General features: G+C 37.8%; 17 protein-coding genes across 17 annotated transcripts; 9 read left to right on the forward strand and 8 right to left on the reverse strand.

Annotated features, from left to right (window-relative positions):
- Positions 1-954: 954 nt before the first annotated feature.
- Positions 955-2,454, forward strand: BDF20DRAFT_807532 (Peroxin/Dysferlin domain-containing protein; the record flags this gene model as incomplete). Its single annotated transcript, XM_053076550.1, has 3 exons — positions 955-1,807; positions 1,916-2,004; positions 2,101-2,454. Coding segments are annotated over 3 exons (1,296 nt in total), but the record flags the coding sequence as incomplete, so codon positions are not given.
- A 1,769-nt stretch (positions 2,455-4,223) lies between these two features.
- Positions 4,224-5,918, reverse strand: BDF20DRAFT_844286 (YIF1-domain-containing protein). Its single transcript, XM_053079610.1, has 6 exons — positions 5,423-5,918; positions 5,235-5,339; positions 5,064-5,160; positions 4,931-4,988; positions 4,605-4,857; positions 4,224-4,530 (listed from the first exon to the last, which is right to left on the reverse strand). The coding sequence occupies exons 1-6, from the start codon at positions 5,858-5,860 to the stop codon at positions 4,390-4,392; spliced, it is 1,092 nt and encodes a 363-aa protein (XP_052940627.1). The 5' UTR covers positions 5,861-5,918; the 3' UTR covers positions 4,224-4,389.
- A 553-nt stretch (positions 5,919-6,471) lies between these two features.
- Positions 6,472-8,544, forward strand: BDF20DRAFT_831416 (major facilitator superfamily domain-containing protein; the record flags this gene model as incomplete). The annotated part of the gene is made up of 7 exons (XM_053078444.1): positions 6,472-6,657; positions 6,719-6,805; positions 6,872-6,967; positions 7,067-7,245; positions 7,312-7,427; positions 7,488-8,129; positions 8,246-8,544. The coding sequence occupies 7 exons, from the start codon at positions 6,472-6,474 to the stop codon at positions 8,542-8,544; spliced, it is 1,605 nt and encodes a 534-aa protein (XP_052940628.1).
- Positions 8,545-8,732: 188 nt separating this feature from the next.
- Positions 8,733-10,318, reverse strand: BDF20DRAFT_831417 (uncharacterized protein; the record flags this gene model as incomplete). Its single annotated transcript, XM_053078445.1, has 3 exons — positions 8,733-9,275; positions 9,371-9,537; positions 9,607-10,318. The coding sequence occupies 3 exons, from the start codon at positions 10,316-10,318 to the stop codon at positions 8,733-8,735; spliced, it is 1,422 nt and encodes a 473-aa protein (XP_052940629.1).
- Positions 10,319-11,236: 918 nt separating this feature from the next.
- BDF20DRAFT_831418 (uncharacterized protein) lies at positions 11,237-11,806 on the reverse strand (the record flags this gene model as incomplete). The annotated part of the gene is made up of 2 exons (XM_053078446.1): positions 11,237-11,680; positions 11,759-11,806. The coding sequence occupies 2 exons, from the start codon at positions 11,804-11,806 to the stop codon at positions 11,237-11,239; spliced, it is 492 nt and encodes a 163-aa protein (XP_052940630.1).
- Positions 11,807-12,050: 244 nt separating this feature from the next.
- BDF20DRAFT_919941 (uncharacterized protein) lies at positions 12,051-13,457 on the reverse strand (the record flags this gene model as incomplete). Its single annotated transcript, XM_053084656.1, has 4 exons — positions 12,051-12,426; positions 12,529-13,191; positions 13,293-13,307; positions 13,406-13,457. 4 exons carry the CDS (start codon positions 13,455-13,457, stop codon positions 12,296-12,298), a joined length of 861 nt encoding a protein of 286 aa, XP_052940631.1. The 3' UTR covers positions 12,051-12,295.
- Positions 13,458-13,465: 8 nt separating this feature from the next.
- On the forward strand, positions 13,466-15,306 carry BDF20DRAFT_38329 (uncharacterized protein). Its single transcript, XM_053075330.1, has 6 exons — positions 13,466-13,566; positions 13,622-13,783; positions 13,915-13,933; positions 13,998-14,205; positions 14,291-14,370; positions 14,512-15,306. The coding sequence occupies exons 2-6, from the start codon at positions 13,739-13,741 to the stop codon at positions 15,159-15,161; spliced, it is 1,002 nt and encodes a 333-aa protein (XP_052940632.1). The 5' UTR covers positions 13,466-13,566; positions 13,622-13,738; the 3' UTR covers positions 15,162-15,306.
- Positions 15,284-16,327, reverse strand: BDF20DRAFT_967463 (uncharacterized protein). Its single transcript, XM_053084983.1, has 2 exons — positions 15,951-16,327; positions 15,284-15,875 (listed from the first exon to the last, which is right to left on the reverse strand). The coding sequence occupies exons 1-2, from the start codon at positions 16,262-16,264 to the stop codon at positions 15,452-15,454; spliced, it is 738 nt and encodes a 245-aa protein (XP_052940633.1). The 5' UTR covers positions 16,265-16,327; the 3' UTR covers positions 15,284-15,451.
- Positions 16,328-16,639: 312 nt separating this feature from the next.
- On the reverse strand, positions 16,640-18,039 carry BDF20DRAFT_904064 (uncharacterized protein; the record flags this gene model as incomplete). Its single annotated transcript, XM_053082980.1, has 6 exons — positions 16,640-17,081; positions 17,160-17,301; positions 17,407-17,483; positions 17,558-17,633; positions 17,697-17,857; positions 17,936-18,039. The coding sequence occupies 6 exons, from the start codon at positions 18,037-18,039 to the stop codon at positions 16,640-16,642; spliced, it is 1,002 nt and encodes a 333-aa protein (XP_052940634.1).
- Positions 18,040-19,186: 1,147 nt separating this feature from the next.
- BDF20DRAFT_799496 (ankyrin repeat-containing domain protein) lies at positions 19,187-19,918 on the reverse strand (the record flags this gene model as incomplete). The annotated part of the gene is made up of 1 exon (XM_053076340.1): positions 19,187-19,918. A coding segment is annotated over one exon (732 nt), but the record flags the coding sequence as incomplete, so codon positions are not given.
- Positions 19,919-20,515: 597 nt separating this feature from the next.
- BDF20DRAFT_831424 (uncharacterized protein) lies at positions 20,516-21,631 on the reverse strand (the record flags this gene model as incomplete). The annotated part of the gene is made up of 6 exons (XM_053078447.1): positions 20,516-20,691; positions 20,769-20,896; positions 21,118-21,191; position 21,307; positions 21,335-21,481; positions 21,513-21,631. The coding sequence occupies 6 exons, from the start codon at positions 21,629-21,631 to the stop codon at positions 20,516-20,518; spliced, it is 645 nt and encodes a 214-aa protein (XP_052940636.1).
- Positions 21,632-22,064: 433 nt separating this feature from the next.
- BDF20DRAFT_844325 (aquaporin-like protein) lies at positions 22,065-23,748 on the forward strand. The gene is made up of 5 exons (XM_053079612.1): positions 22,065-22,280; positions 22,529-22,593; positions 22,681-22,807; positions 22,882-22,925; positions 23,002-23,748. Exons 1-5 carry the CDS (start codon positions 22,142-22,144, stop codon positions 23,563-23,565), a joined length of 939 nt encoding a protein of 312 aa, XP_052940637.1. The 5' UTR covers positions 22,065-22,141; the 3' UTR covers positions 23,566-23,748.
- Positions 23,749-24,063: 315 nt separating this feature from the next.
- Positions 24,064-24,273, forward strand: BDF20DRAFT_844331 (uncharacterized protein; the record flags this gene model as incomplete). The annotated part of the gene is made up of 1 exon (XM_053079613.1): positions 24,064-24,273. A coding segment is annotated over one exon (156 nt), but the record flags the coding sequence as incomplete, so codon positions are not given.
- On the forward strand, positions 24,260-24,629 carry BDF20DRAFT_844332 (uncharacterized protein; the record flags this gene model as incomplete). Its single annotated transcript, XM_053079614.1, has 2 exons — positions 24,260-24,340; positions 24,413-24,629. Coding segments are annotated over exons 1-2 (174 nt in total), but the record flags the coding sequence as incomplete, so codon positions are not given.
- Positions 24,630-24,795: 166 nt separating this feature from the next.
- BDF20DRAFT_807178 (uncharacterized protein) lies at positions 24,796-25,564 on the forward strand (the record flags this gene model as incomplete). The annotated part of the gene is made up of 2 exons (XM_053076541.1): positions 24,796-25,245; positions 25,313-25,564. Coding segments are annotated over 2 exons (702 nt in total), but the record flags the coding sequence as incomplete, so codon positions are not given.
- Positions 25,565-25,775: 211 nt separating this feature from the next.
- On the forward strand, positions 25,776-26,529 carry BDF20DRAFT_39114 (uncharacterized protein). Its single transcript, XM_053075347.1, has one exon. The coding sequence runs from the start codon at positions 25,806-25,808 to the stop codon at positions 26,484-26,486; it is 681 nt and encodes a 226-aa protein (XP_052940641.1). The 5' UTR covers positions 25,776-25,805; the 3' UTR covers positions 26,487-26,529.
- A 51-nt stretch (positions 26,530-26,580) lies between these two features.
- Positions 26,581-26,888, forward strand: BDF20DRAFT_844348 (uncharacterized protein; the record flags this gene model as incomplete). Its single annotated transcript, XM_053079615.1, has 1 exon — positions 26,581-26,888. A coding segment is annotated over exon 1 (226 nt), but the record flags the coding sequence as incomplete, so codon positions are not given.
- Positions 26,889-26,926: the final 38 nt, after the last annotated feature.

A 26,926-nucleotide genomic window follows, 5' to 3' on the forward strand; every position in this document is an offset into this window, starting at 1 on the left:
CTTCTTCTTCTTCTTCTTCTATGGCAAGCATGGCTACTGCGCTTTCGCAAGCTTAATCCCCTTTATACCTCACTTCTAACTATTTATTGACTCCATAGCCAACCATGACTCGGTTATACGCTGTTAAGCGTGGCAACATTACTAAACGTATTATTATTGTAGACTAATAGTCACCATTTCCTGCCGTTTTAAATTGTAAAATAATGATTGAGCCTGATGTTATCACGCATTGAGTGTTTCTATCTTTCACCATCTTTCATTTTTCTTCATCTTTACAACCCAAAAAAAGCTAATTTCATTTTAAAATGTCTTGAAGTTATAAGAACAAGACCCCTTCGGCAAAGTATAGAACTTATAAAGAAACAACAAGAATAGGGTCTTAAACGAGACCGCGCATTTTCTCCAAAGATCGTAAGTGATGAATTCTTTTTTTTTTTGTTTTTTTGTTCCAAGGTGTTGTAGTATGCTCTGCTTTAATTACTATCTCTCCAAGTTGATGAAATCCAACTTTGCCGGTAACATATGGCTTTTTGTAAGTCTACACTAGAGTCTTTCCAATTTCATAAACCATTCATAACTCATCTGTGATAGAAGCGGGCAATCCCTTTTTTTTTTTGGGATTTATGCCATTCATTTTTTGGAATGTGACATTAATTTTTTTTGGTTACGGACAATTTGCGTGAAATTCGCACCCCTTTATCGAAAGCGGCAGCTGTCCGTACAAACCAAGACAGTAACAACTTTTTAGTCAACAATATTACTCTTCCTTGTATTTTATTTTTGCGGTGACACTCTAGTACAAAAATAATGCTTTGTTCCCTTTTCTTCTCTTTCTTCACTTTTTCAGCCTAAACACCTGAAAAGTATAAAAGTAAAACAATGTATAATAGAAAACAGCAAGCTTCCAATGTCAACGATAACAATCGTCCCGACTTGAAATGCACGCCTGCTACCAGCTTTACATCACCTTATAAAGCTCAAACAATAGATCAGATTCCTACTCCCATCCTCAAAGGAATTATTGTGCTCGGTCCTATTATTCGCCTTGCTGTTCAATTTTTGCAGATTCTATTATGGAAAACATCCAATCCCCGCCAATCCTTTCTAGTTGTGCTTGTCTATATCTGCCTTTGTTTATGGGCTCAACAAGTCATCATGTTTGGCCTGCCCTGCATCGTTATCTATAAGTTAGGCAGAGATTGGATTTGCTTGAGAACGAACCAAAGACGACGAGAAACACTGGAGAAAAAGCGGCAGCAGGAAAGGATGAAGCGATATCAAATGTTGAACGAAGAAATGGACGACGAAAACGATGATCGCTTACAACAGTTGAGAAAGCAGCAACAAAAGGAAGAGGAGGAAGAAATGTACATCTCGAGGAAAATCTATCCTGTAGGCCAAATCACGCTGGACGATACAATACAGGATATAAATACCATGAATGAGTGTATAGATGAAGTAAAGCAGCATTTATTACAGCAGTCGTGGCTCACTCGTTATTTGGAAGGTACACATACAGAAATGATGATATCCATATTGACTGTGTGGATGTATGTTACACCTATCTGGGTCGTGCTGTGCTGGCTATGGGGTACTCGAGTGATGATGGCGGCTGCTGGCAGTTTGATTCTAGTAAGTCCAGCGCCTTGGTTTCAACTGATCGTGGTGGTATTGAAAAGAAATACTGTGTTGAGGCATATTTTAGCCGCTTTGTATGCGTATGGTATTGCGTGCATTTTGACGGCCTGTCAATATCTTCGGATCTCCCCTTTTTCGACGGCTTACAGAAAACAGCAAAAGAAGCTTAGTCTGTTTGCTAGAATCAAATATGGGTTTGGCGGATTCAGAAATAAAGCAGAAGAAGAAAGATCAAACGCTCTAAGTGTATTGCAACGAATTGGTCAGAAGGAGCCAGATAGAAATGTGAAGAGTAACAGCAGTACTAATAACAGTAGCAGCAGAAGAAACGAAATGGTATTTCACTTTGAAATATTCGAAAATCAGGTAAAATCATGAATGAAGAAAAAAATTCAATGTTTCTTTACAATGTTTTTTATTGGGGGGACTGATTTTTGGTCAATTGTGTGATTTCATTCATAGCGCTGGTGGTTAGGAGTCAATTGGACAACCAATATGATGCCCAGCGAAAGAGAACCTTGGACGGATAACGAATTAAAACCTATTCCTGCCAAAGAAAAGTTCAAATTACCTGAATCTACAGTTAAGAGTATGAAATATGTTGATGTTGTGACAAAGAAAGAAATTGAAAAGACGGTGAACAAAGTTTGGCAGTGGGTTGATGGTGATTGGTGGGTGGATATGACAGGCGAGTTGGATAACAAAGTAGATCAAAATGGCTGGGAATATGGAAATAATGCTTGGAAACAAATGTCGGGAACACCTGGTTTACAAACATTCACAAGAAGGAGGAAATGGTGCAGGAGAGCAAAATTGATTGAAAAAGAGATAATAGAAGCAAGTTCAGCAGAAACAGTGGTGGTTGATAAAAAGATGACGTAAAATCTCTATTGGTATATCCTTAACAAATCGTCCAGTTCACCTTCGTCTGATATCAATTCATGTAATGATTTCATTAAGTGAAATAAATCACCATCAGAATTCTTAAGGAAATGATGCTTTAATTTCTCCAATCTGATTTGCGCTTGTCTGTCAACTTGGTTGGATTCTTGCTGTGCACTGTTCTGTTCCAGCAGAATTTCTTCTTTTGCCTCAATTATCAGTTTCTGCAAATGTAATGGTAATTCAAAGATTTCATCGTTTGAAATTGATAAATAAGCATTCATATCTGGTGCGATCATTAAATTTAGCAAATAATTATATTTGTAAGGTTCTTCAATACTCTGGTCGTCTTCTCTTTGAGCACTATTGTTAATATAATAGGGAAATATCTCTTCAGGTTCGCTGCTGCAGAATGCACAGCTTGTATCGTAGACGTGATAGTGTCCCATTCTGAAGTAAATAATAAAATTTAAATAAATAGAGTAAAATAGAATGAAGGGAAAGAAGGACAAATTCAAATTTATCAGGGAAGAAAGAATTGGGAAATGTGGAAGGGGTAAAAAGCCATTGTTGCACGAAAACATGCGGGGACATTCTCATTAGAATGTTTGTGTGTACCACCCGACTGTCTAATGACTTTACCCCCGGAAAGCAGGTATGATCCGGGAAACTGTTTCTCACGATAACATTGGTCCCCCACACAATAACAACGTTGGTTCCTGGCTCTGAAAAAGAAGCCAATTATAATTCTAATACAAGACTGTCTAATTGAAAAAAGTACGTTACTGTAACTGTGCGCTTCTCTTCAATCTGAAATGCTTGACAAAGCTTTCTAACTCCTGCAACTAACTCAGAGCATTTCTTAGTCAATCAGTAAGGCCGAAAGGCAGTCTTTTGTATCCTTCACTGGAGTGATTCAGGACATTCTTCTTCAATTTGTAGCCATGACTTTAATATTCCTTGATGTATGGGCACGTCTCTTCAGAACGGTTATACTTAGCGTTATTTTTTTCCACTTCTGTTAGGCTCTTGTGGATTGGTTACCGAAAGTTATGCTTTAAGCTGTTATCCATAAGTCGTAAAAACAGATTATGGAATCGACCATAGCGTTTACCTTTGCTTAAAACGTAAACTACCAGTTCACTTGCCATTTTCAAGAGCTTGTTGGAATAACGCAAAAGAATGCTCCAAACAATATAGTAACGATAACACATAATACGACGAATCTCTTTCTTCGAAAACCGAAATAAATGGCTAGAAACAATCGTTATGACGAGGAATTTATCTTTGGATTATTACGACAACAACAACAACCGGTACTCAGATTTTCGAGGTGTAGAGTCTATAAAACCGCCGTCTTCTCTTTTTTAGACATATTGTTGTATCGTTATTGTAATACTATTAGATCCAGAAAGATAATGAGCTTTTTTTCTTTTTTTTTAACACAACCATTACCATTAACGGTTGAATCCATCACAGTACCTACTACACATATGTCTATTCTAACCAATGTTTCTTACCATCTGCACTGTGGTTATAGTCAATATCTGAGGCCGCTCGCCCTCATTTTCCAAAAGCAAGAAGTTTAACTTAGTTCCTTGAGGCTGATCTCTTCTACAGACAATGACCTCTTTTGTAAACCACCCTTTATTAACTTTGAAAGACTGATGCTCAGCAATCTCAGCATTGACGAAGTCTCCGTACTCCTTTTTTTTAAAACAGAACCATATGAAATAAAACACGCTGTTACTGCTTTGTTTTTGCGCTACATCCATATCGCGTTAAATAAAACAGTCAAAGTGGAAAACTTGAAAAGTTACCCATTGCTGTAGAAAGTAAACACGTCAGTTTTATTCTCGAGTAAGGAATTTAATTTGTAAGGAAGAACATATACACAATTTGAAGAGCTGCAATGGTAAGCAAAAACCATAGGCGCCTTTTACGTTGAGGGTTCATGGTTGAAGGTCCAGCAGATGCATCAGGTAAAATAACATATCTCATTGAACGAAGCTATGATAGAAGAATGATATGTAAGCCATCAAACTCATCGTTTATCGTTTACAAAGAGAAGGGGGATTTCCTACCAAAAAGAAACAAACACAGAAGCCAGTGTAAAAAAAGATAAACCAATGCAAGTAACTGTTACCCAGGAGCAGCTTTGATATGTCCGTTACAATAATGCCAACGAATTTGTATCCATAATAACATAATAAATCCAGCATAGAAGCTTCAAAGGGAATATTCAAAAAGTAACAACCTAGTCTGGTATATACTATCTCCCAAAATACCACTGCCGCTGACGTAGAGACGGCAATATATAGTAATTCAGGATGGAAGCTATCATTGGGTTCGTGATAAATGTTTAGAATGTGTCGCCAAACTTCCGTTCGGTTTCTATCGTTTTACTTACTTGTTACGTAAACCAGCAGTCAAACCACAGAGTAAAACGTTTGTCACTGCAGCCATTACTATGATCAATTACGAGGGCGAAGCATTGAGTATAAAAAAGAAAGGAAAAATGAATAGGCGTGACAAAGTCTTACATGGGATGTATAAATCAGGCGAGTTGATGTCTTCTCTTGGTGGTTTGAATCCTTCCATTTGACCAGTTTCTGATCTCATTATCAAACGATTCCATGACTAAGTGTCAGAGGGATAACGGTTTAGCGCAACGAATCCTCGTTCTTACTATATAACCTGAATGAAAAACTTACTCCATGTCTCCAAGGAAATACTAAAAGCCTTAATTTGCTCATAACATAGCTATTGCTCACATTGAAATAGTGTCGTAACGCTGGCATATTGACCCATCTATTGAACTTTGTTTGGGAAAGGATAAAGGTCAAGTGTGTCAGCTGACGTTCGAGACTATAAAACTACTTTTGGACTTATTGAAGCCTACATTCTTTTCGACATAAGCAGAACCTTGCGCCATAGCTGATCCTGCAAATTGCATGCCCATCTGAGCAGCAGGATCGTTGAAGCCAAACTGCGAATAGAAGTTATGATGTGGTTGTTGCTGTTGTGACAAAGGCACTTGTTGAGCTTGAGGTTGAGGTGAGTATACACTAGCATCGTAGGATGGCATATTCTGTCGATGCATAGAATAATGTTGTTGTGCTTGCTGAGAGATTGAAGGTTGGTTATATTGATATTGGGCATTCTGTAGGTTCGGAGAAGGTGATCCTGTTTGTTGGACAGCAGGTCCAAAGTCAGGAATAGGATGCTGAGGTACAGGATGTTGAAGAGGCGGGGGAGATCTAGCTGCATTAGGCTGATGAAAAGCTTGGTTACTATAAGCTTGATAGTTTGGGTTATCCCCTCCTGGAGCTGAATACATTGTCGCTTGATTTACTTTTACTTATGGGGAGTCCCTTATTTTTTACGCGAGAAAGGAAAGCTGAAAAAGTCAAAACATTCAAAAATAAGTTCTACAACATTGAGTCTGGGACGACCGGTGATTGGCTGGATGTTCAGCATAATTCATTTGCTCTCGATGTAAGCAATCAATGCTAGGCTGACAGATTCAAAAATAACAGCATCATTTATTTCCTAGTCAAACCATGAAGTAAACGATGACAGAGTGGTAATGAGAGTAAACATATTTATATCATATGTTTAGCCGAAAACTTTAGATTAAATCGAAATGTGGCATATTGAAACCAATTTGTTTGTACTGTAAAAACTGTGTAAGCTCATCGAAAGCAGGCTTATATTTATTCCTATCGTTGTTTGTTCATTTAGTTATCTTCACGTCCACTATGAGCATAATATTGTATATTTCTATTGTAAGATAAATTCTTCTATGATATACTACAATGCACTTATGACATATCTGTTTTTGCTTCTTCCCTCTCTTTCTACTATTGTAAAACTTGGCTAGAAGCGCTTTTTTCGTCACTTCTATATTTCTTCCCTCGTTCTCCCCAGTTCTTTCACTTTGAATATATAATGAAGCCTGATACTAACAACAGTAAAGCAGACGAAGTAGCAGTAGTGTGCAGAAATAGTAGTAAACTCTGGCATATTCCGTCATCCGTAGCAAGCATTGATACAGATACCACAGAACAAAAACTGTTTGAGAAAGAAACAATTATTGTCCCATTTGCAGATGACTTAGCACCCTATTCAATAAAAGTTAGTATTGTCAAACGAGCTTAATGTAATAGTCTGGCAAACTATTTACACTCAATAATAGAGCAAACTGTCCAAAAAAAGAAAATGGTTCATTATCTTTATCGTAGCTCTACAGGGCTTCCTTGGCCCTTTATCAAGTTCTATATATGTAAGTGCTCATCAAATGAATCACAAATAATGAGTCTTCCAACAATCTACTCATTTAATATGACAGATACCAGCTGTTTTGCAGGTCAAGCAATCATTTCAAGCCTCAGATACTGCTATCAATGCAACAATCTCTTCTTATATTTTTACATTAGGCCTTTCAGTAAGTACAATAAAAATGATCAGTAGAGCTGATGAGCCAAGTCAAGCAATTTCATGCACAAGCACCTTAACCAGTTACTTTAAAACTTACTTTCTAAAGCCGTTAATTTGGGCCACTCTTTCTGAACATTATGGCCGTAGGGTGGTCTACCTATCGGCCGCCGTTATTTACCTCTGCTCCACAATTGGATGTGCTTTGTCTCATTCAATTGGTCTTTTTATAGCTTTACGAATCTTCCAATCTGTAGGAGCAGCAGCAGCACAAGCTGTTGGAGCAGGGTAAGCTTATCACAGAAAAATTCTGACGATAACTTTCTCATCTTGTTCTTAATACCATTCTCTTAGAACAATCACTGATTTATTTGATATACATGAGCGTGGTAACGCGATGGGTCTCTTCTTGTTAGGGGCTTTGATTGGTCCTGTTCTCGGTCCAATCTTCGGTGGATTCATCAATCAATGTGAGTATGAAAATTCTTACAGAGAGTATCACTGGAAATATAAATGACATGGACATGTAGTTTTAGGATGGCGTTATATCTTTTGGCTTTTAACAGCCGTAGGAGGACTGACGTTGTTTTTCATCGTTTTCTTTTTACCAGAAACTTCCGCAGCTATCCTGAAGAAAAAAGCGCTTGCTTCCAGTGAGAAGACAAAAACCAAAGACAGTAAGAGAGCCAAGCTTGAAACACATATACTTTTTCAGAAAAATCAGACAACAATAATGCAAGGAGGAGTAAATGAAGAAGCCAATGATAGTTTTACAGACGGAATCGCCTGCTCTTCTTCCTCAATCACTGCTGCTAATTCTTTTTCAACTTCTACTTCTTTCTTCACAACGATCATCACACCTATCAAATTCATGTTCAAACCAGTTGTTATTCTGGCAACCACACCTTACTCTATGGCGTACGGTTTTATGTATTTCGTAATTGCTACGCTGCCTCACGAACTCCAGCATCATTACTCCTTGACAAGCTATCAAGTTGGCCTTTCTTATCTGACTAATGGTGTTGGTAATGCAATGGGTGCTTATCTATCGGGTAAATTATCAGATAGAGCCCTTAATAAGACTCAAGAAAGTGATAAAAACAACGACAGCAAAGCAAATTTAGAAGCCCGGTTGTCACCTATGTGGTTGGGTATTATTTTGCTTCCCATAGGTGAATTGGCGTACGGTTGGTGCTCGTCCTTTAATGTCCATATTGCGACCACTTTGACTGGTTTATTTGTTTGTAAAGTGTGTCTAAGGTTATTTTGAAGGAAGTATGTTGAAAAGTACTAAAAAGCATCTGGTTTTTCGTCTTGTACGCAACAGTAGGATTAGGTGTAGGGTTTGTTCAGACACCCAGTAACACGTATATTGTGGATTCATATCAATCCCATTCTGCATCTGTAATGAGCGCTGCAAACATGCTCAGATGCATCTCAGCAGGTTGCACTCCTTTGGTAGCCCCCTCTCTTATAAGTGCTATTGGTAATGGCTGGTCCATGACCATTATTGCTATTCTGAGTGTATTAAGTGGTGCCAGTATACTAAGTATACAGCACTTTGGATACAGATGGAGAAATCAGTAATAGATAAAAGAGTTTAGTTAAATAATAGCAGTCTTTTATTGTTCAGCCAAAACAATGCATATAGATATTCCATAGCTTTCCGTGTCACACTAGACCCTATTGTATTTCAACCGTGCAAAGCAAACCAATATAAAATTGCTACGGTATAATAGTGATATATGTTAATAAACTGTAAGGCTTGCGCTATATTAAGCACGTTGACGAAGCTTTTCCAATCTGGCCTCAGCTTCCTCATCTGTATTAGGCAGATAGTAAAGTCGTGGCAATGCCTCTGTCTTTCTGAACAGATCATCCAAAGAACGTTCTTTTTTTAACACCGGTTCATGTTCTCTCTTATCAGCAACACGAACAATTCTGTTACCATTGTTGGAAGCGGGTGAAATAGGGGAGGGTGTAGTAGCGTTCTGCGCTAACGATTGCTGATCACCAGCTGCTGCTTTGCTCAACTCTCTTGCAATTTGTCCAATGCCAATTTGACGAATTCTTCTTCTTGGCCCATCTGCTGGTGAGCCGCCAGTTGATGCTAATCCTTCACCAGCTTTCACTTTTTTAATACAGGCTTCCCAATCCACCTTTCTACGTTCGTCATCTGCTCTCTTCTCAAATTCTATTAACTCCTCTGTCTGCTCTGGTGTTAATTCGCCCACTGTCAACTTTTTACCCGTTTCTTCTGGAAATACAATACCATCAATATTACGAGCTGCGTTTTTTGCATCACTTTCGTTTTCGTACTTTATTGTAAAAAAAGGGGACACACACAAAAGGTAATTGTCTGGTTAGTTACTATTGTCGTCTAATAATCATATTAACATCACTGAACACTTACAATAACATAACAATGCGTTTTGATTTGATCCATCCAAAAACGTGTAAGTTTTCCGTATTTTTCGAGCAAATTTTTCACATGGCTAGTAATCAATGGCCTAACAAATCCTTTGACATAGAATGCTGGACTACAGATCATTCCTTGATCATCAATCTTGGTACGCTTGCCTAGATAATGCCGTTGTTAAATGTTTATAAGGCCCCTTACTGTAACTTATGTCCATTTTGCTTTCTTACCATCTTCAGCGGTATCCCCAGGGTCTGTTGATAGCCTTCTCTTGGTACCTATAACAGAGTTAGATTCTGTATTTGACTTTGTTGTACTCGTAGCAGTTTCTTTTGTTGCTTTAAGATCCTTCATTTTTACGTCCTTTTCCTCATCAATTTCTCTATCCGTAACAGGATTAATGCTTATTTTGTCTCCTGCTGTTTGTGCTTCTTTCTCAGTCGCAGCAGCAACGGCGGATGCTTTATTATCCTCCATGACCATTTTCGATTCTTCGCCTTGCTGTTTAGGTACTTCATCCTCTACACCAGAAACTGGTTCTGGTTCTGATTCCTTCTGTTGTTCATTCTTATGATTATCAATTTCTGTAGTTGATGATGCTGATATAGGATTTTTGTCTTCTTCTTCCACACTTTCAACCTTCTTTTCTTGTTCGTTAAAAGATTTTTCTGTGAGTATTGTTGCTTCGTCTTTATTCTCCAAGTTCGTATTATCCTTGTTACTATCTTGTGCTTTGCTGGCTGTTTCTGTTTCTTCTTCGGTTTTTTTATTGTCCTGTTCCTTTTCCTGTTCTATTTGCTCTTTGTTCTTCTTATCTGCCTCTATGGCTTCTGTTAACCGAGCGATCAGCTCATCCTTCTTTCCTTTCTGTGGTAATCCGCGTTTACTCAATTCAGCACGCAGCTCTACTACTTTCAAGGCAGAGGGGTTGATTTCGCTCATTGCTTTTCACACTTTTACTTCTTTGTTCTGTAATAGTTCAAAGAATTATTAAAAGGACAAACTAAATGGCCTAACATATTGCGATATAAAAAAAAGGCGCGTCTTTTAAAAACAGCATAAATCCAACGGTCACATTTGATTTGCTGGAGTGGTCTCCAAGGAGCGACAACTGAAACTTGTATCTTTTCAAGTCAAAAGATTATTCTGATTGGCAAAGGAAGGTTCTGTAATGAAGATAGCCCACAAAGGAATATGGATCGTATCGCATAATATGTCTGTGCATAAGGTGTGGAGGCCTTAAGGGTCTTTCAAAAGTTTAGCGAATTTTCATACATTCTTTCATTATTATTACTTTTAACTGGCATGATCACCCATAAGATGCTTCAGGAGTCAAAATATTAGTAATTAACGCTTGTTTCTCTTCTATTTCCTCTGGCAAGATTATCAACTGTCCGAATCTCGATAAATCGTTAGAATATTGTTGACAGTGATCAAAAAATCTTAAAACTTTTTTCGCCACTTGTGCTTTACCTTAATTATTGTTTAGAACCTCTTCTGACTCTTGGTATTGGGAAGCAACGCTTGCAATGACGAACATTATGATAGGGTTACCTAAGAAAATTAAACGTTCAGAGGAGTATTACATGCTTATAGATTCTCTGAAGGCTACTGTATATTTAGGAACTTAATAAGAGAACTGGTAGTGTTTATTCCAATCTACATCATTTTTTTAATTTTAAAAAGTTATTCTGTTTCATGCAATATGTGTATATATCTTTTGAGAGTATGGGCGAATCTTTTTCTGACGTTCGTCTTTGAAAAAAAATAGCATGCAGTCAAATGCTTTTTTGTTTTCTTAGGAAGTGGAATTTTTTGTTTCCTGTAAAATATAAAAATGAGGAAGAACTTATATACAGTTTAGTTTGCTTGACAAGGAGATAAATGTTCATGCTTGTCGCCTTGATGATTATGTGGTATATGTACAAGTGGGCCATGGGAGGCAGCATTTGAGGAAGAAGAAGTTGAAGACGATGATGAGGAAGATGAATACGAGCAGGAGGATATTGAGGTCATGATGGAAAAGTTCGAGTCAAAAGGAAAAGAAGTCTGGGGACGGCAATTATGCCTCATTGTTGATGAACAGCAAGTATAACTCGGCAGTACATAAGAGGAATACAGATGGTGTGTAGAATCAGTAGCAATTTCATAAAGGTTGGCATTTGTTGCAGGCTTAGGTCGATAATGAGTAGGGTTGAAATATAAAAGAGATGGTAAAAAAGTTGTAATACTGTCACTCGACTGCTGTTGAATAGGCTTTAATGCTTCGTTGGATTGACATGCAGAGGAACAGAAGCTCATATTCTATATATTAATAGAGCAATTATTATCACTATGATCTCTCTAGAATGGTACTTGATACAATATGACTATCTGTTATACCTCTTGAGGCAAATGTTTCTCGCAGTAGAGGCAAAAGTTAAGGTCCATGATTTAATAATGTAGTTTCTTCTGAACGATAGGTTAAGGTTACTATATAGTAAATTGCAGGATGGCCTTTACAGTTGAATAGCGTTATTACAAGAATAAATAATATTAAAGAGGAAAAGTGAAAAAAGGGATGGATGATTTAGCTTTTTGGACTTTATACAACACTGAGCAGAAAGAAACAATGAAAAGAAAAAGCAGATCACAATTTTATAAAAGGCCCGTTCCCTTCCCCCTTAATTCTAGTATAAATACATGTTACATGCGGCGTGGGAAGCCACACACAGACAATGCACATATATTTGTTATCAACAAATAGGCGATCACAAGATATATGTATGTGACATAATGATATGATAAATATTTTGGTCTTTCAAGGAATTGTGATAAGTTAATTGATGTATATTATAGAATGATAATATATATAAATATATATATTGTTCGATATTGAAATGGTATATACATTAAGGTACCACTTTTAAAAAGCTATGTCTATTGAAATATCAAACCATATAAAATCATGCCTGAAGTTACACTGGCAATACCAAAGGCAATAGCAATAGGTCCAAACGTTTCTGATAGACGTCTTCCGCCACTATAAAAACATAAAGGGCAATAGTCGGCTATAAAATTCAATTTAACGGAAATGGTCAGTTTTTTAAAAGCATATCGAAAGGTTTTTTACAAAAAAAAAAAAAAAAAAAAAAAAAAAAAGATAAACTTACATCCGGATGGTATGGCTGAGTAAGACTCTGGTGAATAAAATGCGATAGTTAATCGAGTATTAGGTGCCAACCAACCCGGTTGTTGAACAGCTGACACACCTCTTTGATCATAGAGTTGAATTTGATAGTCTCCCATCATCAATGGAGAAGCAGTCGGTACATCCTTGATATGCCAAACTGCACTGGTCGCTAAACCAGGTAAGGCACTAATGGTGTAGGTCACTTTATTAGGAGCCACAGCTGCTAATGTTAGGTTGGCCGGTTGCACTTTTAAATCGGTAAATTGCCAGACAAAAGTGACATTTTCGCGACTATCAATACGGTATAGAGGTAAAACGGATTTGCTGGCAGTGGGCGTCAAAAATGTTGCTGCTCCTGGATAAATGGTGTTGCCAAATGTGGCTGATGTAGGTAAACCTGCCAAACTGTTTGCAGCGCCACTACCAGAGGGTGCCGTTTGATTATTGCTCCCGCCTAAAATGGCTGTTATAATAGATGTTGTTGAGTTATTATTGATCCCTCCACCTGGTGTAGCGACTATCGACGGTCCAGAAGCAGGTGCTCCCGACGATGTCGTGGGCGTTGGTTGTGCAGCAGCGTTATTACTTGTTAGCGCTGCCGTTGATTGTACTACTGTTGCTGAACTTGATGTGGGTGCAGGACCTAAATATGTTGACGCAGGAAGAGAGAGAAGATTTCATTCGTTAAAAAAGAATTAAGTATAATAGAGCGGGCTATTTTTGTTTGACTTAATGTTATCTTACCTTGCGCATTAACTACTGAAGGAGGACCAAATAAAAAAAATACAAGAAATTAGAAAAAAAAAGAACACTAACACAAAGATACGATTCAAACTTCACACATAACTATATTATACCTAGTTTTATGATGGCCAAATAAAACAATGCAATCAACGCAATGAGACGCATGTTTCCGAATCAGAAATTTTAGAGATCTTGAAAGATAAGAAGATGAAGAAAAGTCAAAAGTCTTTCCTGCTTTTGCCACTGGTGCTTTGATTTTTTTTTTTACTTGATTGTATGTTGCACAAATGCCAAAAAATGTTATGAATCTAATAATAACAGCTCTTCAGTTCTTTCCTTATTTTGGAGCAGTAAAAGCGACCCAACTCAATCTTCGTGAATACCAGTTGATTTGAAGTGTCTGTTATTATACTGCTTTGTACAAGCAATAACCCACAGTCGAAGACATGATTCTGCATAAATCATTGTTTGGCAACAACAAAACCATGGCTGTAATCAAAAAGATCATACCCGGAGCTCTAACCTTTCATATTTAAGAATGCTCACTCTCCACATTTTAAAACCTTTTCCCGCCTTTTCCTTTTGCCCCTTTTCGAACACCTTACAACACCTTACATATTAGATGGCAGAAGCACATCAAGGTTGATGACAAAATTTCATTTATTTCGTTTAACATGATCACTTATTCGTTCAAATATGCCATAGATTATATCCAGGAATACTTAGACTTCGCCATTCAGTTGGCTAAAGAAGCCGGCGCGATCATCAAGGCAGCTGTTGATTCTCGCATGGCAGGAACAGGTTCCAGTGTCGAAGTGAAGAAGAACAATCCAACCGACCTAGTCACCGAAACAGACAAGGCTGTCGAAGAATTCATCAAGAATCGTTTGAACAAGACATATCCTGATCACAAGTAAAGACGACTTTTAATTTGATTGAATACGAGAGGATTTTTAGGACATTGACAGGCATTTGATTGTGCTGTCTGTATTTCACAGATTCATCGGTGAAGAAACTTTCGCAAGCGGTGCCAAAACAGAATTCACTGACCTTCCTACTTGGATTGTAGATCCAATAGGTAAGACATTGTTATAACTACAAGCTTAAACTACATGAATATCATCCATTTTGGATATATTGAAACCAAATTTCCACATTTCTGCATTTCCAACTGATGCTTATATAATTGCAACTCCATCTTCGGACGGGGTTTCTAAAGATGGCACCACCAACTTTGTTCACGGTTATCCTTTTGTAGCCGTGTCTATCGGCTTTACCATCAACAAAATACCAACCATTGGTGTTGTATACAACCCACTTTTAGATGAACTCTATTCAGCTGCCAAAGGAAAAGGCGCCTATCTTAACGAAACCAAACGACTTCCTCTTTTCCATCCTGCTCCGCCTTTGATTGATTTGGGTCACTGTCTCGTATCCACAGAGGCCGGGTCTGATCGTTCTAAAGCCGTAATCGATGCGAAAATCAGCGCCATTCACAACATTGTGTGCAAAAAGTCCAAGGAACATCCCTTTGGAGCAGAAGCACATAGCATCCGTACTACCGGTTCAGCTGCTATCAACCTGTGTCATATTGCAAAGGGAATTACAGACGTATATTGGGAAGTTGGCTGTTGGGAATGGGACGTAGCAGCAGCGATCGTTATCGTGATGGAGTCTGGTGGTTTGGTAATGGAAGGGGATCATGATAAAACGAATATCGAAAGACCGGTCAACATTTTCAGCCGTAAATATTTAGCAATTCGTGCTGCTGAAGATAGACAAGAGCAGCTCAAAGTCGCAGCACAAATGAAAGATTTGATTCCTGAAATTGATGCACCTCGTCCTCCTGTACCTGGAGGATTCGAATAGAGGAGAAAGGCTTTGCTGAAAGATAGACTAGTGTATTTATATACTTTGCTAACATCTGCTCTGTATGTTTATGTATATTATACGAATTAACCATAATAAAATGAGTATTAGAAAAGGATTTTATTGTCCGTTTTAAAGTAATGACAGACATAATATACGTAGACAATTGCATAGTTAATGCATTTGCTAATTAGTCAGTCGATGAGGCTGGAGCAAAAAAAAATACTATGTTGCTATTGTACGCAAATGGAATGCTTTTTATAAAGTCATATTTGTATGAATCTTCAAGTCTACCATTTCATTTCTTTGCCTTGCCAATCATAGAATTTGCCATTATCCTTGACCGTTACGTCATTCAGCACTTTCAACAATCCACGAACTGAATCCTGAGGTTGGAGAGCAGCATCTTTACCTCCCATATCTGTGGCAACCCAACCAGGATGACCCAAATAAACCACGAAATTGTCGTTCTTGAGTTCATTAGCAACAATTTCGGTCATCATATTCAAAGCAGCTTTGGAAACACCATAAGCTGCCATATTATTTGCTCCCGAGGTTTCACGATGGTGCAAGGAACCGAATTCGGAGGAAATATTCAAGATTTTTTTGACGTGATCTTTGCCGCGCTTTTGAAGAAGAGGTAGGAAAAAGCTAATATTGCGAGCAATGGATACAACATTTGTGTTGAACGTGCTCATATAATCTTCTCTGGTACTATTTTTTTCGTGAAAAAAATCAGTTAAGGCTTTCAAAACGTTTCACATAAAATGCCCGTGACTAGAAACTTACGTTTGTGTAGCATTGTCAAGTGGCCCAGCAATCCCGGCAGTATTGATTAGAACATCAATACCCTGAGGTGCTTTTTGAGAAACCTCCTCGACTGCTTTCTTGATGGAGTCATCATCACAAATATCAAGTGTGATGGGATGTACGTTTTCACATTTTTTAGCTAAGTCTTGTAGCTCTTTAGCCTGGCTAGGATTTCGAGCACCAGCAAAAATGACATTATTTGTGGCTGAAATCTGCTTCACAAATTCCAAACCAATACCACGAGAAGCACCTGCAACGACGACGACTTTATTCTGTAAACTGCTGTTGCTCATGATGTTTGCTTTTATACGATGTGTAGGCAGGAAAATCTTACAGGTTTTATAGATGTGAACAATTAACGGTGAGAAAGAAAAAACAAAATGCACAAAGTCGGAAGATACTGCATACTTAATTAAAGTGAGCGGCAGCGATAATCTCTCATGCCTTAGTTCCGATTGGGAAGGTTTTAGCCGCGTTATATGACGATTATTGATTTGAAATTTTTATTCTGTAAGGATGAACATTAACCGCATTCGCGCGCCTTTTGAAAGAACAGGCATAAAGCGGTTTAAAATGCAAGCTCTAGAACAACAGTTTTTGCATAAATGATTGGGAATGCTATCTCGTTTTTATTACTTATGCCAACCGGTTATACAACTACACTATCTTTAATCAAGTTCAGCGCCACTCGTTGCATTACCGCCGCCTAAACCAAGCAAAGGATTGCCACCAGCGCCTGGTGCACCTCCAGAAAATAAACTAGCCATCATTTCTTGAAGCATATTGCCTTGTTTTCTAGGTTTAGGGATGTTAAAGAAGGCGAGCCCAATGTCATCAATAAGCTCGACAAAATTAGTTTCGTTTCCATAGAGTGGTTTATATCTTGATTTCAATTCTGTAAATAAATCTTTTCCATCTCTTTGTACTGTCAATAATAAAAGTTGAGTAAAGTTCATCCAAGGATCTGAAAACACTGGGACTGAAGACGCCTCAGAATCAGCAGGCGCACGACGTACTTTGGATTCTGCAACAATTGTTTGAAATCCAGCAGTCTTGACAAAGTTTTGGAAAGCTAAGCTTGCGTGATGGATATCTTTATTCGCCAAATATCTAATGACAAAAATTTGTCCATGAGGTTCCATTTCAAACCATAAACCAACAATCCTCGAACAGTGTCCGTCAACTTACTGGAAAACTACGCGTGCAAGGTAAACACCTTTCCACTGTACTTTTTCGTCCTCGGCCCATTGATAAGCTAACTTACCAATAACTTCAGCACTATGGTTATTTCCTAACAGCAAATGATCTTCCGCCAAATTGAATTTCTTTTCTGTTTTTTGATGTTAGATTAATATATTAACCCTTCCTGTTTGACCTGCTCGAACTCTCTTCCCTCACTGTGTCTTTTCAAAGAATATTGCTAATTTTTTTTTACCGTTGAAAAGCATTGTGCCAACAAAATCATGTAACTCTGGATCTCCCTCTGGGAAGTTGCCCTCATTTTTTGACCACCTAAATGAAAATTGTTATCAAGCTTTTTGTCAGTTATCTAACTCTATTTGACCCAATACGATTAGAAGTCTTACTTAAAAGCATTACTGATGAAAGCTTTACGACTATTGTCGGCCGTAGGGAAAAGGTTAAGCAGTTCGACGATTCGGTCTATCCTCTATGTCAGTTTTATGAAGTTGTGAGAAAGGATGAATTGATGTGGTTTGACTGTACCTAACGATGTCTCATCAACAGGAGTATGTGCAAGCTTATAAGTGTCAAGCATGTAATTGGCTAAATCAGATGCTGAACCATATTGCTTATGTTGAAATAATAAAACGGAACCATCATGGAGTAAGCGGATAGTGTCTGCAAAATTTCCTTGCTTGTTGTATCTAGGTAGAGAAAGCGTTACATTTTAAGGAGAACGCGCGCAATAAACACATCCAAGATATCGAATATTTTGCAGCTACCTTCTGGCGACAGTTCGATACATTTGCTGTGCTTCATAGTATTTTCCGTCGTTGACAGAAGCTCTTAATTTTTGAAGTGTTTTCTCCAATCCTTTGCCTGACATGGAGTTTGAAGATTTTGTTGAAAGGTTAGTAATGAATAGAAAAGGAAACAGAAAATTTGTTGTTTTTTTGTGGTTGATTTTTGTCTTTACGGCAGCTGAAAAATCTGAGAGGTGCATCAATCGGTATCTTTCAGCCAAGCCTAAGGATCTAAATGTCCATTGTTTAAGAAGATATTGTGCATATTGAGTTCGACAGGTACTTATGTTACTAACTGTATATGAATGCAAGTTTTCTTGGCTTTAACTGAATCTTCTAAAATTCTCGCTTTCCCTGCTAAGTTCTTCTCTTTCATTTACTTGGACTAAATTGCTAATGGCTCACCTTGTCTCTTTCTGTTTAGATAACTTTGGCGATGACTTTGAATAATTGTACACTATAATAAAAAGATGACGATTAAAGCAAAGGTGTAATTATTGACAGCAGTTCTTGGAAATTTTATTCTTGGCCCGAAAATCGTGGACACGAACCAATACGCTCGAACAATTGTTATTGATCACCTGCAGGTAACCGCAGAAGACCGCAATTGCATACATAACATTGTTCAATTGAAGAATATGCAAAAGTGAAGCGTAAGTTTATTTTTGTTTTGAAGCGCAAGTTTTTTATCTAGAATAATTATCAATAGTTTTATGGATATGTCTACATTGCCGTGCTCAGTAAATGAGATTATGCAAAGGTGCTCTCAAGGATGGTATCTCTGTCTGCTTTGAACAATAAATGACTGACTGATGATTTAGACAGAGATTGTGCTGTAGCTGGTGATTGTTGTTGTAAAGTTGATACAATGGGCTCCTCTTCGGATGTCTTTTTCTTGAACTGCAATACATCCTTTATTCGTGACAGTGATGAATTAGTCCTTTTCAACTTTTCCTGAGTGTTCCTACTATCATCCTTCGTATGACTGCTACTATGTGTAGTATAAGAAAATGCATACTTCTTTCTTGTAGCATTCTTATCGTTCGCCCTCTGTAAGTCTTTCTTTTTACGGCCTATCAAACTTGTGGGATCATCCATCAATAATGTTTCCAACTCTTTTAACATGTGCAATATATGTTTATATGTAAAACTTGAGCTTTCCTCTAGACTGTCAGTGCTGTCTTTTCGTCTTACTCTAACCAAATCGCTGCTTTTTTTTTCCGAATGCAGACGTGCAATGTGCTGAGCATACTGCAATTCGTTCTCGTCAACCGCGCGACATAGCTGTGCCATCGCGACAGGAGAATGAAGTAACAAGGATAAACACTCAATTCGGCCAAATTTGACTACTTGAAGCAAAACAGTGCCTACTTGTGTTTTTGGGGCGGGCGGCAGATTAAACAAACATTCACCTCGAATTGTTAAATCTGCTCGAGCTGTATGGATCAACCAATCCAAAGTTTTAGGATAATCACCATTTGCTATTAGCGAAAATAAAGGGGTTTTATGTGAGCCACAAGTGGAGTTGATGTTCGCTCCACGCTCAATCAGCAGTTTCATTGGAGGCCCTGGGGGAACTGAAAAGCGCGCGGCATAGTGTAACGGCGTCCATCCATCACCATCACGGACGTTGAGTTTCGCCTTGAAATTCAAAAGCAACTCTAGATAAACGTATGGATCTGGATAATGCATACAGACAGCATGTATTGGATATATATTGTACACATTGGGGGTAGATACATCAGCACCATGCTCCAGCAAAAGTTTCAGTATAGGATGTATATTTTTGTTGCGGTTCTGCTCTGAAAAAACGGTATGAAGAAGTGTATATTCTGTAGAAGGATTGCGTGCATTTAAAAGTTCCTTAAGCTTCTTGTCATTGCCGCCTTGCTGGTAATGGTTCCGAATATGATATATCAATGAAGACAAGTTTCCAGCTTCAGCTGCTTCCCACATGGATAGCATCATTCCCGCTGCTTCGAATTTTGCACGACGAGGCAGAACACTCGTGATGTGGCCTTCATTATCATCTTGGCCTTCTATTTCATTTTTGTCAACACTTGCATGATTTGCTGAAGGTGACAAATTCTGTAGTTGTGAGCCTTGAATAGCTGGGGGGATAACTGTTACTAATGGTGGTTTTGCATCGTTGTTCACAGCGTACGCCAATTGTCCGGCTAATAATGTTGGCATTTTTAATTAAGTAATTGTTAATTTCCACAGTTTTACAGCAACTAATGCTAGAGAGAAGAGCAGTTTATAGAAAATGGAATCAAGTGAAGGTATCTTAGCTATTTACATAGTTGGTTTGCCAATCGATAATTATACCTCGGAAATATAAATTCCAATTCAATATTGACAAATGGTCGATTCTATAACCCTGTCATCCTTGTATAATTTTTTGTTCAACACATTCTTATTTTTTCCAACTTATAGCTAAAATACATCAAGTATTGCATATCTTTTTATACATAATCATGGAACATTGAGGAAGAGCCCTTTCTTTTGGTGGATGAAGACGGCATTATTGCCAATAGTTACTCTAGAACCATGGTTAACTTATGAAAGCTTTGAATTATAAGCCGCGAATTTAGTAAAATAACCGTCTGAAGATAATGAAATACTACTTTCCCAAGATGGCAGAGGTTTTATTCGATACTGGATATTTTGAATAAGAGATCCTACGCTGAAAATTTGTATGCAATTTCTGCATCTTTTGTACAGAAATGTTTCAACTGTATAAAACATAATATATTTAACAGTAAGTAGTGGTGAACATCATATTCAGACTGCTGCAAAGCTATTTTCATACAAGTCGAAACTTCACGGTAGCTGACAATACCATATGGCTTGCAGAGAATTACCATGGAAAAGCGAAGGGGTAGGCAAAAAATGCTATTACAGATGTGTGAGTATTCTTTAGTGGTTAAGACACATTGTCTATTTTATTTACAATATTGACAATTTCATCCATCTTCTTAATGATCATAATTGAGGTCTTCATACAGATAGTAAAGCAAGATAAAGTCTGTTTGTAGGCAAAACAGAGCGAACTGATAACCATTAAGAAGGATATTAGCTGTTGGGTAAGCCCTAACTTTGTGTAGAAAGGTAAATAGACAACAACCGTATGACAATTCTGACATGACGGTTGGTCTTACTCAAGCAGAAGAGATGATATTATTACTCGTGAACGCGTTCTTGCTGGCACTTTCTCAATTTGAAGTCTGATTATCTGTAAAATATAAAAGGCAAATCTGATTAATGCAATATTAAATAAGAGTACAATGAGAAAGTAAGTGTAGGCCAGTATAGAAAGCTCCAACTCAGATACACATCTCTAAACTTACTCTGAGAAGAAGAACAATAGAGTTTTACATATGCATTCTCTTCACGGAACACATACAGACGAGGTAACCAACATGTTCCTGCACATTTGGCTGACGAAGCTGCCTAAAATTTTGCACAACATTGTGTGACCAATATCTTATTGACAATGGTAGACGGAGCATTTCGAATAAAGGTCTTGTTTAAAAAGTTTGTAACAAATTTATACATAACAGTTACATAGATATCAGTAACATATCTAGAATTTTCAGGTACAATTTCGTATACATCTGCAGTTAAGTGTAGCATTTGCAGATTCATAAAGGAAACCATCTCGGAGAAAGTCATCGATAAAGTTTAGAAGAATTAAAATTGGACTTCCTCTCGTTTGAATTATACTGCATCTTTAGGTAATTAGAGGTAAGATATCTGACAAAAAAGCATAAATGAAGTACCAAATGGAATCTAATATGATAGCAATTAATATGAAATTGATAGAAGCATGATAAACCTTTTCGTTGGGTTTATTTAACGAAAAATTCAACATAACAACCTAACAAGTGATAGAATTTAGGTTGGTGTTACGAACCTTATACCTTTAATGACGCTTCGTAATAACGTAGAATATCATTAGCATATCTAAACATAATTTTCTGTGATCGCTATGGAGAAAAAATAGGTTTAAATGATGGGAACCTCGGAGAAGTTGTTCCAAAATCTAAATAACTCAAGGCTGTGACACTTGCCAATTAAATTATGTATATTTAGATGTATAGGCAAACGTGAGCATTCATAACCTCTTTCTTCTGCCTTATCTATAACCTTTATAACCTTGGTTATAAAAAAAATTTAACAAGCATGGCTTCAAGAATGTGTAACACCGTTTCGTCGATATCTTCCTCAACGTTGGGCGATGGAAATCAGTCTAACGAGCGCGATCCATTAATTACAATCGACGATAGACGGCAGAATTATGATTCAATCTTCAAACATAATAGTAAGTATCCAGTCCAAATATCTCCTGTTATATGAAGATATTTGTGGAATTGTTACTCCTTGATGAGACCTCTGTATGTGTTTCGAGAAAGATTGCATGATTATTGCTTCATAATTAATACTACAGCCTTAAAGCTGTAACTTTGTTCTCAAAAAATGAGTACAATAAGCTAAGTTGAATAATGGGCCTTGAGGAAGAGAATGAGTAGATATTATACTGATACTCAAACGTTTTTACCCGCTATTCAGACGAACTAAGTACTGCGCGTGACACTTCGAAGTCTATAGCATGTATCAGACGTTTTAGAGCCAAGGTAAGTTTGCATTTAACGCGGTGATGCGACTGTTTATTCATTGACACAACTTTTTATGTGTCAAACCTCAACTTGGTAACATACTAGAACAGAGAATTTTTGGCTGAGTTCATCGGGACCATGGTTCTTGTTATCTTAGTATGCGGTGTATCAGCAGAAGAAACTTTAGGCATTGGCTCGCATAAATCATGGTTGACATCCTCGATTGGAAACGGTAACCGTTCTTGCTTCAGTTAAGGGATGCGCTAGCCTAATAATGACTGATATAACATGGCAACGTTTCTGTAGGTTTTGGTGTTTTATTGGCTGTTTGTGTGGCGGGGCATATCTCAGTGAGTGTTGTGATTGCTTGTGTGACAAAATACTTTCTAGCTGTTCAATGTCACTAAATACATCACATTTGAATAGGGCGGTCATGTCAACCCTGCTGTTACAATCACCTTTTGGGCATTCAGTGGTTTCCCCACTCGAAAAGTTCCTACATATCTTGCTGCCCAGTTTCTCGGTGGTTTCACTGGCGCTGCCTTACTTTATAGTATTATTGAACCCGCCATTTCTCAGTTTGATCACGGAGAACGGCAAATTCTTGGTAAGCTAGGTACTGCGGGTATTTTTGGAACATATCCTCCTTTGTATGTTGGTATTTCCTCTGCTGTCGCATCCGAAATAATTGGTACAGCCTTGCTTCTTCTTATCATCATGACCTCTGGTCATCCTAACAACCTGCCCTTTAAAACTGCACAAGGTTTAATGATTGCCGCTGGTGTCTCGGCTATTTCCTTGGGCTTAGGTTATACTTCTGGCTTTTCCATGAACCCTGCTCGTGATTTTGGTCCTCGTATATTTACAGCTATAGCAGGTTGGGGTATGGAAGTCTTTACAATTCGCAACTACTACGCTTTAGTGCCTATGTTGGCTCCTATCCTTGGGGGTCTTTTAGGCGGATTGATTTATACCATCTGTATAGACTAATCATGCTGCTGGGTATAAATAGATAATTTAACATATTTTTGAGCGAGAGCAAAATAGTAGTAAAGAGCTTTCAAACGTGCGTGAATTGTGTTAAAAACTATCTGCTTGTGAGTTTTAACCAGCTGATTGACTTAATACAGTATTTTACCTTATATTTTAGACGATTTACAATTTTTAATGGACAATATACATTTTAATTTTAGATTTAGTAAAAAATATTTTTAGAAAAGTCCATAGTATTTGGATATTTGGATACTCAATTATTCAGTGATATTCAAGCAGCATTAAGGATGACATACAATCGAACCCTAGAAATTAGTCTCTATCAGTAAGAAAGTCGCCAATAATGGTTTTATTGATGTTATCTTGCAATAGGACAAACTACAAAAAGCTTGACAACTTTTTTACTAAATGACGATGTGTTCCGAGACCAACAAGATATTCGTTGGTGCCTTTTTTGGACAAGAATTCCAAAAAAAGTTAACTTTGAATTGATTGACATCAAACCATTGATAGAGGGCTGATGGTCATAGTATAACAGATACCATAGCGGAATGGGATGGTTATATTAACTGTTGTCAATGTTTTTGTATGCGTTCATGGGTGACTTTCAAAGATAAGCACTATAAAATATATTGCTCTCTTAGAGTCAAATGTTGTCTCTTTCACTTTTATTTCACGTTTTTAAGATACATACTATGACCCATGTTCAAAACAATAATTTATGAAAAGAAAAAGCAAATTTTTGAAAAGAAAAAATCAAGTGCTGTTAATGGTAACTTGCCTTTTGAAAGCCTATATACCTGATCATATATATACGTAGAGATTAATCATCGTGTACTGTTAGATGTAACGTGTATTGATTGCGGTAAAGGGGGTCATTACACCCAACAATACTTTAAATGTCAATTGTATGAGACAGAAACTGCAGATCAAGGTAAGCACCTCATGTGGCTTCAAAAGTTGGTAAATTCATCGTTAGTAAGCGACCTCATTGTACCTATAGTTGGTTCGATAGGCAGAAAACGCAAACAGAACTTTGAAATCAAGAAGGAAAAGAAGAAAGCAAGGAAAGAGAATAATGAAGAACCGGATAAAGACAATACCTGTTGTACCAAATGCAAGCAACCAGGACATAAATCGGTGCGTTCTCCTCTGTGTCCTCAACATGTATTATCAAAGGCAGAGGTCTTTCAACATCATTTGGGAAGTAATTACAAGGCGTTTACAAGAAGGTTGCCTCTTGATAACTGCGTTTTTGGTGACTATCGCAACACATTCAAGTCAAAAGCTGTTGAAGCTTGTTCTGTTATTCGCAACTTGGTTCTTAGAGCGAAGCTCTTTGTGAATTATTACGTCTTGGAAAATGCAGCTCTTGCTGAGCCAAAGTGTATTAAATGTATCTTTACACAAAATTTCTGGTACTCTATGATACAGCTAGTGAATGGACAAAGACCAACAAATAGTAGGCTGATATCACAACAATTACTGAGCTCGTTTGATTCTTTTAAAACGACTTACCCTAAGATTGTCTTCCCTGTCAAGCTCTTTCCTGGACTTAGTCAAGCCATTACAGAAGCATGCACCGAAATTGCTACTTCCTATACGAACAGTATAGTGGAAAATTTTGAGGAGAAACTTCTCTATTTTTTGATATATAAAATACAAACGGCATTTGTGGTAAGTTGCAACTCAATATTACTTGGGGTCTTACATGAATTTTAAAAAAAGCTCTCATCTTGCGTAGTGTATGCCTTGGAAGCTTGTCAAAAAGGTCACAAGTGATTTCTGCTATCAAGAGATATGCCAAGGAAAACCTAAATGGCCAACTGATGACTACCTTACCAAAGATATAAAAGCAAAGATCCAAACCTTTTGTGAACCTTGGAAGAAGAAGCTGGGGAAGAAAGTGAACATGAAGACATTATCTGCTGATCCTGGGTCTTTCGTACCCTTTTTGTTATCTTTGAACGCAGAATTTGAGAGCGAACACGATGATCATAAACCATTTGACGTACGACGACGTCCTCTTCCAAAATTGCTATCCTTACTGCCAAAGGTTTCCGTTCAATGGAGGTTCATTACCTTGAGCGTGAACGCTCTGTCTTCTTTTGTGAAACGTTCTTTACCCCGCAATTACCAAAGCCAATTAGAGCTGTTTTTCCATGTCTTTGATTTCAAGAAACTCAGGTACAAAAGGTAAGCATACAGTTAATACGGTATGCAGTCGAGTATAATGTATGAGGTTTAACTTCTTGGGCACATGTAGTATCTCTGAACTTACACCGAATGGTGATAACAAAGAGCTCTTTGGTAATATTGTCAGAACGGATGGGTTTTCAGTTGACTTTCTTTTTTATAAAAGACAACAATCTGGCCATGGTGCCTCGTTCCAAAAATTTGACCTCACTCTTGATGATTTCTCTCTGGATGAAGTTGACAATACTTATTTACCTATTACCCTGGATCCCGGAAGAAAGTCTGTTTTTACTGCTGCTATTGGCCTTGAATATAACAGACAAGTGCGAAGATGCACTACATCCGAATACTATCATATGGCAGGGTCAACGAAATATTGTAAGAAATTGAACAGTATAAAAGCTGTTACAGGAATAGATCTAGTAGAAAGTCAAATTCCCTCGTCAAAGACCTCTCGTCTAGGAGTATATGAGGCGTTCACCAGTTATATGCTCAATAACTTAGACGCTCTCTTTAGTTTTTATGGACATGAAACAGCAAAGGACCGGTTTACGTTGTACCAAGGAAGGCAAAGAGCACCCGAAACTATGGCCAACATGTTGACTCATGGAACGGCCAAGTACAATCGCAAAAAGAGAAGCAAGGCAAGGAAGAGGAAAAAACAGCAGAAGAAGAAGAAGAAGAAAGGAAAGAATGTTGACAAACAGCCGCCAATCAAGTGAGTATCAATGAATTACATGTTCATCGTTTAGCTTACGCGCTGATTGATAATTTTTAGAAGTGACAAGAAGTGGAAGGCTGATAAGTACTCAGGATTCCCTAGAAGGGTACCATTGATTGTCTTTGGTGCTGGAATGTTTGGAAAAGATGTAGTAAAATTGAAAGGGCAAAGATGTGGTGTTGTCGGTAAACTTTTTGCAACTCTGAAGAAACGTGAAGCTGAAGGTCAATTGATTGTTGTCACAATCGATGAATTCAAAACCTCTAAAACATGCAGCCTCTGTTTCTATGATGATATGCAAATTGTTAATACCCCTGGATTCAAGGGTACCGGCGTTCTTCATTGCAAGCAATGTCTAAAGCTATGGCAGAGAGACATTAACGCCGCTATCAACATGATGACTATATCCCAAGCAGTTTGGTCTGGAGCGGGAAGACCCGA

This window comes from Mycotypha africana (assembly GCF_025528875.1).
Source record: "Mycotypha africana strain NRRL 2978 chromosome Unknown BDF20scaffold_1, whole genome shotgun sequence".
Classification (NCBI taxonomy): Eukaryota; Fungi; Mucoromycota; class Mucoromycetes; order Mucorales; family Mycotyphaceae; genus Mycotypha; species Mycotypha africana.